Raw genomic sequence first — 13,635 nt, 5'->3', positions numbered from 1 at the left:
GCCTGCAAACAGGGCCATAACTGTCCAGCTGCCTAAATCCTCCCTCAGAGGGGAAGAGAATAACAGACCAAACATAGGACTAACATGTCCCATAACAAACTTCCGCAGAAGTACACAGCGAGAATCGATCCCAGAAGAAAGTTTCCGAAGGAAACATATAATCAAAATACAAGTCATCCTAACCAGATAAAAGAAAATATAAGGCAGCCCATAGGCAAACGCCTAAGAAGAAACAGGTATACCCACAGGACCAGTCAAACGGAACCCTGATCTTCCAACAAAAACTGGGAAGGACCTCAACAACCGACAGTCAGGAGATTACGCCATCCCCGCATGTCTAATGAGGTGAGCCATTCGAAGTAGAATACTGCAGATTACCTTTATCCGTTAAGGATAGGATCCTCTAATGACTCTAAAATGTGTCAATTCTGTAACAAAAGGCACAACACTCAGGAACAGCTACACCTGCAGGGAACTGTATAGGCCCATCCAAGACCGGGAGACCCGGGACAATCAGGCACGAGCACAAACGCAAATAAACGTCTGGGCTTTGCAGACGCATAATTGCCAAAAATATGTGAAAGCAAAAACGAGCTGCAACCTCTAGGGGGAAAACAAGCTGCCCTGCAAGGAGGGATAAACATAATCTGGGTTACCTGCATGCGTAGTAGTAGGGAGCGGTAGGGAACTCACATTTCGGAGGACAGAACCCCCAGAGGCGTATGGCTCAGCAGACCCTTGATTCTCTGAGTCTGAGGAAGAAGGCGCTCTAATACGGCGGTATGCTTGTGGAGCTGTTAATATGAGTCGGGATGGTTTCGCAGAAAGACTCTCCCTGCATCTCCGGACTCTTACTTTCCTTTCATCCAGGCTCTCACTGAAAGGCTGACAGGATTACTTAAACCTCCCGTCCCATGTCGAAGAGTACTACCCTCCATAAGAGACAAAACAAACTTCTGACACTTCTCTGCCAACCTCCTGGGACGAAAGGCAAAGAATAACTGGGGTATGAGGGGATTGGGAGGAGTATTTAAGCCTTTGCCTCCTCCTGGTGGCCAGGTTCTTATTTCCCAAAAGTAATGAATGCAGCTGTGGACTCTTTCCATTTATGAAGAAAATTACAGCTAAACACAGACATAGCAGAAATGTAAAAATAGCCCTGGTCCTTACGGATAAGAAATTGAAAAATGGTCTGGTTCTTAAGGGGTTACTATATAAACACCTCCTAACAGCAATTAGGTGCAGCTGTCACTAATGAACCAGGATAGAGACACTACTTCACACTCACCACCTCTGTACTGGCACTACCATATTCTGTTACACTTTCCCAATTCTCATTTGCTCACTCACCACACACTCACTCACTCTCAGTTTACACTGCCTTATATCAGACATATTTCCCTTCTCCCTTACCTTCTGTGTCCATTCCCCCTCCTTTAGATTGTAAGCTTGAGAGCCTCTCTACCTGCAGGCCATTTTGTATTTAAAGTGAACTGCTACTGATTGTGCTCAAGGGCAGGGCATTCCTCTCCTTTTGTATATCTCAATTATTGCTCCTACAACTGTATTGTACCCCTACTGTACTTGTTTGTTTGTGTATGTAATGCATCCCTGTAATGTTTTATTATTACTTGTATAGCGCTGCGTAATCTGTTGGCGCTTTATAAATATCTGATGATAATAATAATGATAGATAGATAGATAGATAGATAGATAGATAGATAGATAAAGGCAGACAGACAGAGGCTATGTCCACTTTGAAACTGTCTTTATACACTAAAGAGACTATTAACACTTAAATGGACAGTAAAGTCAGAATTAAACTAAAATGGATTTGATAGACCATGAAGTTTTAAACAACTTTCCAATTTTCTTATATTATCAATATTTCTTATTTACTTTGGTATCCTTTCTTAACCCCTTAACGACCCTGTACGTCATTGGTCCTTAAAGGGACAGTCTACTTAAAAAAATGTTATTGTTTAAAAAGATAGATAATCCCTTTATTACACATTCCCCAGTTTTGCACAGCTAACGCGGTTATATTATTATATTTTTACCTCTGTGATTACCTTGTATCTAAGTCTCTACATACTGCTCTCTTATCTCAGGGCTATTTATTTATTATCATTGACTTGCTTTTTAGCCAGTTAGTGCTGTGTCCTGCACAAGCCCAGGGGCGTGAGCACAATGTTATCTATATGGCCCACATGAATTAGCAGCTAATAAAAATGCATGTGATAAGAGGCTGTCTGTAGTGGCTTAGAAACAGGCAGAAATTTAGAGGTTTAAATGCTATAAAGTATTCTAATATGACAATGTTGGTTGAGCAAAGCTCAACCAAATGGGTAGTAAAGGCATTATCTCTCTTTTTAAACAATAACAATTTTGGTTTAGACTGTCCCTTTAAGGATTTTTTTGGCCCGTTATAGCAAGGGTCTCTACGCCAGAGCAGAGACCGCACTATTAAAACCTCCCTCCCTCCTGCTGGCCTCCTAGCGCGGTCTCACTGCTGGTGGCAAGAGACAAAAACCCAATTGAAAGCGGTTAAAGAGTAATCCTAGGTGAGTTCAGGAACGTGCACGTGTCTTTAGCCAGCTGGCAGCAGTGTTTGCAACAATGTTTTTAACAATGTTATCCATAATTCCAAACGCTGCTGCCATAGACTGCTAGACTCATGTGCACGCTCCTGAGCTCCTTATAAACTACATCGTTTTACTCTTCGAAAAAAGGATACCAAAAGAACAAATCAAATTTGATAATAGAAGTAAATTGTAAACTTGCTTAAAATTACACACGCTATCTAAATCATCAAAGTTTAATTTTGACTTTACTGTCCCTTTAAGGTACTACACTTTGGGAATCCAGTATTATACAGGTTCTGTATAGAAAGCCAAAAGGGACATAAAACACCTTGTAATTACAAGATTTTGTAATAAATTAACATGTGTTATTTTTCAATGCATTAACACCTTATATGCTGCACTTGTTTTTTAATGCCCAAACTCCACCCACCACCTGCCTCATTGCAGAAGGCAATCCTAGCGGCTATCATTGTGCTAGTGAAACTATCATTGTTTTGTAGTTCCTTACCTGATCACATCTACAAAGACCAATCAAAGATAGGCAAGTGACAGGGTTACAGACCTCCCAACTATTCTGATTTGAGAGGGACAGTCCCTAATTCTAAGCTCTATCCTACTGTCCCTCTGAGACAGTCCTAGTTTGCAGAATTTCTCTTAGCCCCACCTACAGACCACCCAGACATGCCTATGAACAGCCCAGAAACATCCATTAACTGCCCAGACATGCCCATGGTCCCTCCCGTTATCCACCAAATACTCCCCTGACACAGCCCACCCACAAAACAGCAACAGGACCTCCTCAACCACCTGAGTTCCTAATACCCAGCCACAAATGTTGGGTTTGTAAAGTTTGCTGTGTGCACTTCCAGTCCTCAGAATGGGAAAGCTCCTTATGAAAAGGAATGAAAGTGTATTGCAAAAGCGTTTCTGCTAAGCATAATTAGATAGTTTATATTAGAATCTCAAAGTGTTTTATGTTTTCTTTCAGGTGGGTTATATGGCAAACAGAATTTCCCAAGCTGGTTGATATTTCACTACATTTTGTAATTGTTACCATTGATAGCTGTATAAGATCTCTCACCTGTCGGTTATTCCATGCAGTAGGTTAGAGTTTTGGTCAATCCAAACAATGTAACAATCATTTATCAGAGGAATCAAGTTTGCTTTGTGCTTGGATTTGCTGCGTGCTGATTTTTTTTCAAAGGTCATCAATCTTCCAATTGCAAGGTTGTCCGTGCCAGTGTCAGGGCTCCCTTGTCTTATAGTATATCTTCCATAGCTTAGCCCATCCAGAGTGACAAGCACATACAAATCAAAAACATGGTTTGAGTCAGCAGATTTCTGAATCTGCAAGTTAAATGAGAATGGGACATTAAAGCCCAGTTGTTGGTTTAAAATCTAATAATTATATAATTATATAATATATGTAACCTGTGTTGATTTATGGGCTGTGATTGTCTATTCTAATTACCATTTTTGTTAGCTTATATACATATATAAACAAAATTATTCTTTTTTAAATCAAGTGCTCATTTGTCTAAAGGGGTACTTCAACCAATTATAAACTTCAGCATCTGATTGTTAATAAGTAAACAGTGAGTATAAAGCACTTGTGACTCACTATTTGGTCTAGCATGAAAGTTTGCACATTATACAAGAACTCCCACTACTTACAAAACAAAGGCCTCAGGAACATGTGACTTCATTTCCTATAAGGGCACAGCTTCTGATTGGCTAAATGCACTTGCCAGCCAGCAGACAACAGCTAATGTAAGTGGGGATGAGCTGGACAATCCCACTGCATAAAACTATTAGAATAAAACTAAAGCAATTAAAAAGCCATTATTAACTGCACAGTGATTTTTCACATCGTTGGTTTTATGTCGCTTTAATGGATCGTAGTGAATTCTGAGATCATTGTGATGCGTTCACTGATCTGACAACTTAACTGATTACAGAGGTTTTGCAAGTTTATTTTTTTTACACCATAAAAATCCTTCAAACACTCAGCATTAACAAACCTCACCAATGTTATTTCAATCCATAATTATTTCTGGTCATGTTTTCTCTTTTTTTTATCTAATGCATCATTCAGACACAATTAAAACCAGTTTTGGCTTGTTTTGAACAGCACATCTAGCTATTTACAATATTTTTATAATAAAGTTTCCTTGCATGCATTTACAAGTGTACATGGTGTTAAATTTTATATATATATATTGAAATATGAAGGGTAAACTGTGTTGGTTTTTGGTTTGGCAAAACAATAAAAGAGGCTGAATACTGACTCTAAACTGCATGCTTTTACCAAGATGCATGACTATTTGTAAGCCTAACAGGAAATAAAACTGTGGTCCTATGACCATTGCTAGGTTTATTTGTCTAGGCTACATAAGTTTAATAAATTATTATGTCACATTTTAGTTCAAAACACTTAACAGGAAAATCCACTACCTTTAACATTTATATTGGAAGCTGAGGAAAGAGTTTAACGTTACATTACATGCAGAAGAGAGTGGATTGAGAGGGCATTAGAAGAAGTGGCAGATATTTTGTTTGGGTAAAATAAAGATATTTATCTTTTACTTGGGTTACAAATGGAACAGTCTTTCCTGATTTGGAGAAAAAGACCTCATGGGAGTCCTCTAGAGTGCCGCATGCCAACCATGGCCACAAGTTTAACACTTACAAATTAGCGAGTAAGACATAAACAAGGCATGGATTTCTGTAATTTCCTGCCTTTTCAAGGGTTGGGTTGCCTTTGCAGGGTACTGTATCCCAACAATGTCCTACAAAGATTACAGGCCATAATCTAAGGTGACAGAAATGTCTGAGACACTAAATAACATCAATCTTTAGTCATAGACTGTTTGGCATCAAAAAGTACAACATGGTTAGGAATTAAATGCTATAAAAAATAAAAATAAAAAACACCAAATGGAGTTAATTCCCATTCTTTGACATTTAATTATACATATTTTCTATAAATTGACCTTCGACTATCTTGCCCCATCAGTGTATTATAAATGTGATGTATAGTCTGTTAGTTATAACTGATACACTTCCTTTTTTGGTTCCCCACTTCCTGTTTAGTTCTTCACTTCCTGTTTTCCTATTGTTGGGATGTTTCTGAGGCGAAAAGCCTCCTTAAGCAAGCAGTGTGTAATAAGGCAGCAATATGAGAAAACTGTTGCGTCTTGATTAATAAGTGAGTACTTGTTAATACAGAATTTAGGTGACTGTTATATACATGTCAGAGCTGTAACATAAGGAACAGAGGCACATACACTAAACATCACAGTGGTGACAAGGTTGCAGAACCCTGCAGACATGGCATGTATATTGGCCCTGTAAGGGAATTTGATCCAGACTGATTCTTGGACATCCTATGTTGACTTGATATACCTGACAACAAGCAGGTTACTGTATTTGTAACTGATTTTGTAGCTACAACATATGAAACACTAAGAAACCTATTATTACACCCAGAGAAACCTGCCAGTAAGCCATTGGAAAGCTTAATAGCTCTGTTAAGTGGCCATTTCCAGCCAAAACCAAAGCCAAGAGAGGTTTTAATTCTATAAACAAAGGCAAGGGCCTGGTGAATCAGTATCTGCATATACCATTGCATTACATAAACTTGCAAGCACCTGTTCTTTTGGGGATTACCTGCCCACTGCATTGTGAGATCAGTTTGTTGTGGGCATTGCAAGTGAAACAGTGTTAAAGAAGATTCAACATTTAAAAGGGCTATGGACATTGCAAGCATTATAGAATAAGCCTCTAAAGATGCTGATGCATTGCACAGCAGAATAAACAACAAAGGGGAAGCAGAGTTGGAAGTTTTTGTATTAGACTCTAAATCACGTTATAAAGGAGCACAGAGTAAAATAGAGGGAAAGAGACGTTCAAATCAGGAACAATCACATTACAAATGCTATCGCTGTGGAGCTGCTACACATTAATCAAACTTCATGAAGATTCATAGATGCCAAGGACCATGCTTGTGGTAAAATGTTCCAGCTACAAAGAATCTATAGATCCACAGCAGAGAGAGGCAGTAATTATCTGAGAGACAAAGCAAAGATTGCTTATAGAGTACAACTACTCAAGTCTTTTGAGGATTCAGATGAACAATTTCCTATACAGAATTTAAAAATATAATCTTGATGCATTAACAGTTCTGGTTGTTATGAATGGTAAAGAACAGTCTATGGATTTAGATACAGGTGTTGCTATATCTGTGATTACTTTAGCAGACTGGAAACACCTTAACATACATAGGCCAATAAAACAACCAACGGCGAGACTGAAGACATACTCTAAATAGGTGTTAGTACTAGTGGGGTGTGCGACGGTCACAGTTATGTTGAACAAGTATAAGAAAGAACTACCTCTATTTATCTTAGAGCATGGCAGGCCTCCACTTTTTGGAAGCACCCATGGCATATGCTGAATGATAACCAAACTAGACTCGACTGGATTAGGGAGTTAAAAGAGAAATATGCATCAGTGTTTGATGGCCAGTTGGGGACTGTAAAGGGATGACAAGTTTCTTTGAAAGTAAAAGCAGGAGCAGCACCAACATTTTTTAAAGCAAGAAGTGTGCCGTTTGCTCTAAGAGCAGGAGTGGAGGCTAAATTAAAGCGACTAGAGGAGCAGAATATCATCTCAAGGGTTCACAGAAGGGAGTGGGCTTCACCCATTGTTCCTGTCAGGAAAAGAAATGGTGAGATACAGATTTGTGGGGACATCAGCATGGCTCCTAACACACAGCTTATAATAGCTAAGTATCCACTTCCTAGGATAGATGATCATTTTGCATCACTGGCAGGTGGCGAGCAATTCACAATAAATGCCTCTTCTAGACTCATTCACCTCATACATGGTTCTCCATCTGCTGCTCTGCACTGCCAGTCCTTTCCCTGAACTTACATATCCAGTAAATTTAAGAATATTAAGAATAATCTAAAAAGCTTAACACAACATTCCTTATATCTTTCCTTTAGTTTCTAAATACAAATCCTTTGTAGTTTTCTCAAGTATTACTCCTCTTCCCTTTAACAATCTTCTCCTTTTCCTTTGATCTACAAGATTTATCTGTCGTCTATCTTCAGTATAACTGACTTTTTTGTTCTTTCAGACTCTACCCCCAATCTTTATATCTTTTAATATTATTTAACTCTTTAAAACAATAATAACATTAGCAAGGCCCATAATAATCTTCATATTATCAGCCAATCAGTTCACCCTTTTCTCTCGCAACCTCATTAACAAACTATATTTTAAGTTCCTAAAGAAACCGGTACCGGATTACTTCTATGTTAATATATCAAGTTTGATTGGTGCAGATCTATAAATGTATATTTTTTATATAGATGTAGAATATGTTGCTGCTTTATAAATACAATAATAGTAATAGCTATTGGTGTTATATAGAGAAGGGACTAACAAAATACAAATCTGTGCAACAATAAAAATGTATTATATTCTACAAAATATAAAATAAGGTATATTATTTGTATCACTGTATGTATAAGGAATAAGGTATTATTCTCTAAGTGTACTTTATGTTTTGCCCTTCCAGTTATCTACCCTCCTATTTGTGACATTTTTGTGCAGCACCTATATAAAATACAGACAATGAGCAAATTAGCAATAGACAAGTAAGATACCTGCGCTGGAACTGGATGTCCAAACTCATCATATACACCGATGGCCGAGACATTCAGTGAAATGGTAACAACTGTGGTAACTTCCCATGCCAAAGGGTTGTACACTGTAATATGCATTAGATCTTTGAAGAGAAAAATATAAAATAAATTACAACTATATATATATATATATATGAGAAATCCCTATGAAGCAGGCATTTAAAAATCCATACATACAGACATAGATATGTTTGCACAAGCAATGTATACATCAAATGCTGTTTATCAAACTGTTATACAGTACCTTGGGAAAGTATCCAGACCTCTTGAAAATTATCATTATTTATCTAGATTACAAATGATACATATGCATTTTATTTTTTTACAAACGCATCTGCTCTAAGGGTATATTTCAAAGTCAAAATTAGGTATATCTGGAGAAGATATTTGAAAGAAAAAATAACTAAATCCTACAAGCTTGTATTCAAACCCATAACTTAGCCACCTTTTCCTGTAAGAACAACTTTAAGTATATTGAGGTAAAATATCTAACAGCTCTGCACAATGGCCCGGGATTTGTAGCCTATTCATCTTAGCAGGTTTTTGTCTTGGTGGTTCAGGTAGGTTGGGTGGTGCTTGCACACTAATTTTCAAACAGTGCCATAGAATCTCAATAGGTTTGAGTCTGAGATCTTGTACCTGAGATCATTATCCTGCTGAAAGGTGGACTTTCTCCTAAGCTTCAGCTTTTTAGTAGACTGAAAACTGTTCTCCTGAAGTATTGCCTTGTATTTTGTTGTATCCATTCTTCCTCCAATTCTCACAAGATTTCCAGGTCCTGCTGATCAAAAGCACCCACACAGCATGGTGCTCCCACAACTTTGCTTCACTGTAGAGATAGTGTTTCTTAATGAATAGGTAGGGTGTCCTCTGAGCCACACGTACAGTTTTTGCATTTGCGCCAGAAAGTTCTATCTTGGTTTTGTCTGACCACAAAACTTTTTTTTCATATCTTAGTTGACTTGTAGTTTTGCACAAAAAATGGCTGGTTGGCTTCTTTCTTGTCAGCCTCCCATGGGGCATATGTATCAAGCTCCGAATGGAGCTTGATGCCCCGTATTTCTGGCGAGCATCCAGGCTCGCCAGAAACAGCAGTTATGAAGAAGCGGTCACAAAGACTGCTGCTCCATAACCTGTCCGCCTGCTCTGAGCAGGCGGACAGACATCGCCGGAAATCAACCCGATCGAGTACGATCAGGTTGATTGACACCCCCTGCTGGCGGCCGATTGGCCGCAAGTCAGCAGGGGGCGGCGTTGCACCAGCAGCTCTTGTGAGCTGCTGGTACAATGTGGAATATGGCGAGCGTTTGCTCGCCGTATTCAGCGAGGTCTGACAGACCTGATCCGCACTGTCGGATCAGGTCCGCCAGACTTTCATAACTAGGGGCCCATATATCCATTGTTGTCTGGAGAACATTTACTCCAGTCTCAACCACTGACCCCTGTAGCTCATTTAAAGTGACCAAGGTCCTCTTCTTGACTTCTCTTACTAGTCTCCTCCTTTTCTGAGGACAACCTTTTCTCAGCAATGTCTGTGATGTAATGTAGCCTCTATTCCAAGATAGTTGATCCAACATTGCTACATACAAACACTTTAATGTTACTTTGTACCCTTGTCCTAAATAATGCATTTTGAGTACTCTATTACTTACTGTGGTAAATTACTCTTTATTATTCATTGTCACAGCTTTTCTTCAGATCTGCAGCCTCAATAATGATCCTAATGCAGAGTCGGACTTTATCCAGAGAAAAATGTTAATTGTTAAATTACTTTGTTTTACAGGTAGAGGCCAATTTTTAGATAACTGTATCGCCATAACGGAATTTTTCATATGTGTAAGCATGGAGCTTCCAGAGCAGATAGGTTAATTATTTTTGCAAACTGTATATTTTAGTTTGTATTTGTCTTCAAAATATTTTTCAGCATAAAAACCAATGTCACCTTAAAATAAGAATTTTTGAGATTATGGGCTGGATTACAAGTGGAGCAGTATTTACCGCTTCAGCGCTAATTGTGCTAGATAATTTACCAGATAATTTCCTTTCCTTCTGTATAAGGAGAGTCCACGGCTTCATTCTTTACTTTTGGGAAACACTGGACCTGGCCACCAGAAGGAGGCAAAGACACCCCAGCCAAAGGCTCAAATACTCCTCCAACTTCCCTCACACCCCAGTCATTCTGCCAAGGGAACAAGGAACAGTAGGAGAAATATCAGGGTATAAGTGGCTCCAGAAAAGAAAAACATAATTTAGGAGTATCGGAGTACATGGGCGGGTGGGCCATGGACTCTCCTTATACAGAAGGAAAGGAAATTATCTGGTAAGCATAATTTATGTTTTCCTTCTCAATATAAGGAGAGTCCACGGCTTCATTCCTTACTTGTGGGAAAATTATACCCAAGCTCTAGAGGACACTGAATGATAACGGGAGGGCTATTTTCCACCCAGAAGCCTTGTTAAGATGAAGAAATGTACTTATTATTAGGCTAACCCAAATGGTTGTGTATAGGCATGTAATGTCAAATATATCTAAGAAACATCCCTAGGGTGGGATTCCAAAAAAGGATATGCCTCTGAACACAAAAAATATGAGAAAAAGACTAGTTGAAGTTAAAATATAACTTTTAATATTAACTTATAAAAAGACAGCTGGAGGCATGTAGGTACCTGGTTGGCTTCCCGCACACACTAATGCTAAAAACACTTAAACTTCTGGTTAGATTCTAGGGCTGGAATCCAACTAGTTGAAAAAACCTTTGTGATGTGTGTGGGAGATGGCTTAGTGTATACTTCATTAAATAACTTGAATCCCCCAAGTTAAGATCGTCAGAAATATCTGGATAAGCCTAGTATTGAGGGTTCATAAATTTACCCTCAAGATTTCATAAATTTACCCTCAGGATAAGATTGTTAGAGTTGCTACTTTGTAATAATGGTAAAATTAGGGGGAATCAGTAACAAAGTGTACCCAAAAGTGTCAATATTTTAGTCAGACGCTTATCCACATTGTGTGTTTAAATGGCTACTTAGAACCTTGAAACTGTGGATTAATGAAAGTAGTAATTTTAAAGTATATCTACCCACATAGAAATCCAATAATTTAGGACTCTGTCAGTGATTGTCTGCCGTTAATCTCATGTGTATTTTGACCATTTAGGTTAAATATTTTTGTAATTTATATACACCTTAGGTGATTTCACAATAGGTTGAATTATATATATTCAGGGTAGTGGAATAGCAAAATTGAACCGCTAGGTAACATATGAGTATATGTTCCACTAGTGTATTCAGTAATGTTATAGCGGAACACCCAGGTAAATAATATACCGTTTTTGTATTAGTGAATATTGTTAACTAAGTATAATTGATGACACTAGCAAACCATGAATACTCGTATAACTGTTAGCATCGCTTGTCTATAAAGAAAATTATTGTAGGCTATCGGTACTGAATTTATATGTATCCAATTTCTTAAGGCAAAATCTGCTTAGCCAAGGTAAGTGAATTCTAGACCGCTATGTAATAAAGCAAAAGATTCAAGCCTATGTACCACTAGGTTTTTTAGGTAGTTATAATATAAATGTTGCACAAATCGCATATCGTTGATTAGTAAGAAAAGGTTAGCAGCACCATTTGCATGTCATTGGTTAGTATTAGTCAGGTTAGGAGTCACTGACAGACTCACTGGACAGAAGTCCTTAAATAAATTTTAAAGAGTAATAAGGATTAAAGCTATTATTTTATAAACCAGAAGTAAGCAAATTAAAATAAGAGCACAACCTCCTAACACGGTCGCGTTTCACTATCGCTTCCTCAGAGGGGTATGAAGGCTAACACCGGAACCTATTTACCTTGTAGGTACACCCTCCCATTGCATATGATTGGTCAAAAGCTGGTACGTAACTCAACCTGTTATTGGTTAGCAAATCACCACAGGAAGTTACGTGGTTGCCATTTAATAGATCATGGTGAACGTTTGACTTGTTACCATGGGAACCGTAAATAACAGGGTTACACCGATGGCTGATGCGTACTAGTATGGATTTACTAATAATCAATCTGCATAGGAAAAAACAAGTGTCATACGGATTAGATAGCATGTTTTACTTGCTGTAGAACTCTGCATACTGGTTAGCAGATCTACATAGGACATTGCGTAATTGCCATCAAGTGGATCATAAAAGTTGTTGGCTGGTTACCTTGGTAACCATAGACAACAATATGGTACTTTAATTTAGTGAGTACTTGTATGGGTTTAGTAACAAATGGTGTATGTAAGGGAACAAATGTCAAATAATATAGACAACCTGTTTCACTTATTGTAGAGACTATTACCTGATGTGTATCTATTACTATTCACATGTCATTGAAGTCGATGCGTTACTGACTAGACAGATAATAATAAAAAAAAAATACTTAAAGAATATTTTATTTTATCTAGTAGTGCATTGTCATTTTAGATGTTGGAATTCTAATATTTGACCCAAAACATATATGGGGAATGGTCATGATTGAATAGCTACTGTTTTAAATTTATTATAAGGTCGTCATACCCAAGCAAAGTCATCTCTGGTTCTATCCTTTGAAATTTGAACACTGTGTACTTGTGTAATAAAATACAATAACAAATTGATGCTAAAGGTAGTGAAGGTAACTTGATTTGTTGTCTTTACACAGTGTTAAGAAGAACTGTATGTGGCATGTGTCTTAAACTATGGTAATGTGTAAAAGTGACAGGCGGATGCATACAAGTGCAAAATCTTGGTGCTGAAACACAAAAAAATATAAAACTGGCAAAACGATGTGATGTGCCAATGCTGATAATGGTGGGATATTGTGATTCAGATTTGCTGATCATCAAGCATAAGTAAACTATAATACAGATCTGCAAGTGAGGAATGTGATATAATCGGATTAGAAAAAAAAACAAATTGCAAAATTGCTATGTGCTGAGAAAACCAAATGAGAGACATGAGTGTAGGAACACTGATGTTCTTGCCAGGAAAACCTTAGAGAGATAAAGGTTTAAAGGCATTAAATGCAAGCTTTCCTAAAATAGAGATTAAATCTGGTTTAAAAGTTATGCCTGCTAGTGAAATATGTATTGGAATATCATACACTCATTTTGAAGACATATACATGTGGTTAGTAAGCTTGTTTCAGATAGCATATGGATACATTATTCGTATTATCTCAATCAATACAACTTGTTTCATTCATATAATACTGTCTCTCATCTAAACATATACAGAGAAGTTGTTATAATCATTCATGCCGTATGGCTTAACGCAGTTCAATAGATGTATCCATCTGCATTCCATATGTAATAGAGTCTT

General features: G+C 37.8%; 1 protein-coding gene across 1 annotated transcript in view; it reads right to left on the bottom strand.

Moving 5' to 3' along the window:
• MAN2B2 (mannosidase alpha class 2B member 2) overlaps positions 1–13,635 on the bottom strand; it is a 341,988-nt gene that overhangs the window by 195,336 nt on the left and 133,017 nt on the right. Inside the window, exons 10-11 of the mRNA XM_053704158.1 lie at positions 8,261–8,382; positions 3,667–3,932 (exon numbers count right to left, since the gene is read on the bottom strand). Of these exons, the coding sequence (XP_053560133.1) occupies positions 3,667–3,932; positions 8,261–8,382 (388 nt within the window). The remainder of the gene's footprint in view (positions 1–3,666; positions 3,933–8,260; positions 8,383–13,635) is intronic.

The sequence above is a fragment of the Bombina bombina genome, chromosome 2 (assembly GCF_027579735.1).
Source record: "Bombina bombina isolate aBomBom1 chromosome 2, aBomBom1.pri, whole genome shotgun sequence".
In the NCBI taxonomy this organism is placed as follows: Eukaryota; Metazoa; Chordata; class Amphibia; order Anura; family Bombinatoridae; genus Bombina; species Bombina bombina.
This window is presented reverse-complemented; position numbering and strand designations above follow the sequence as displayed.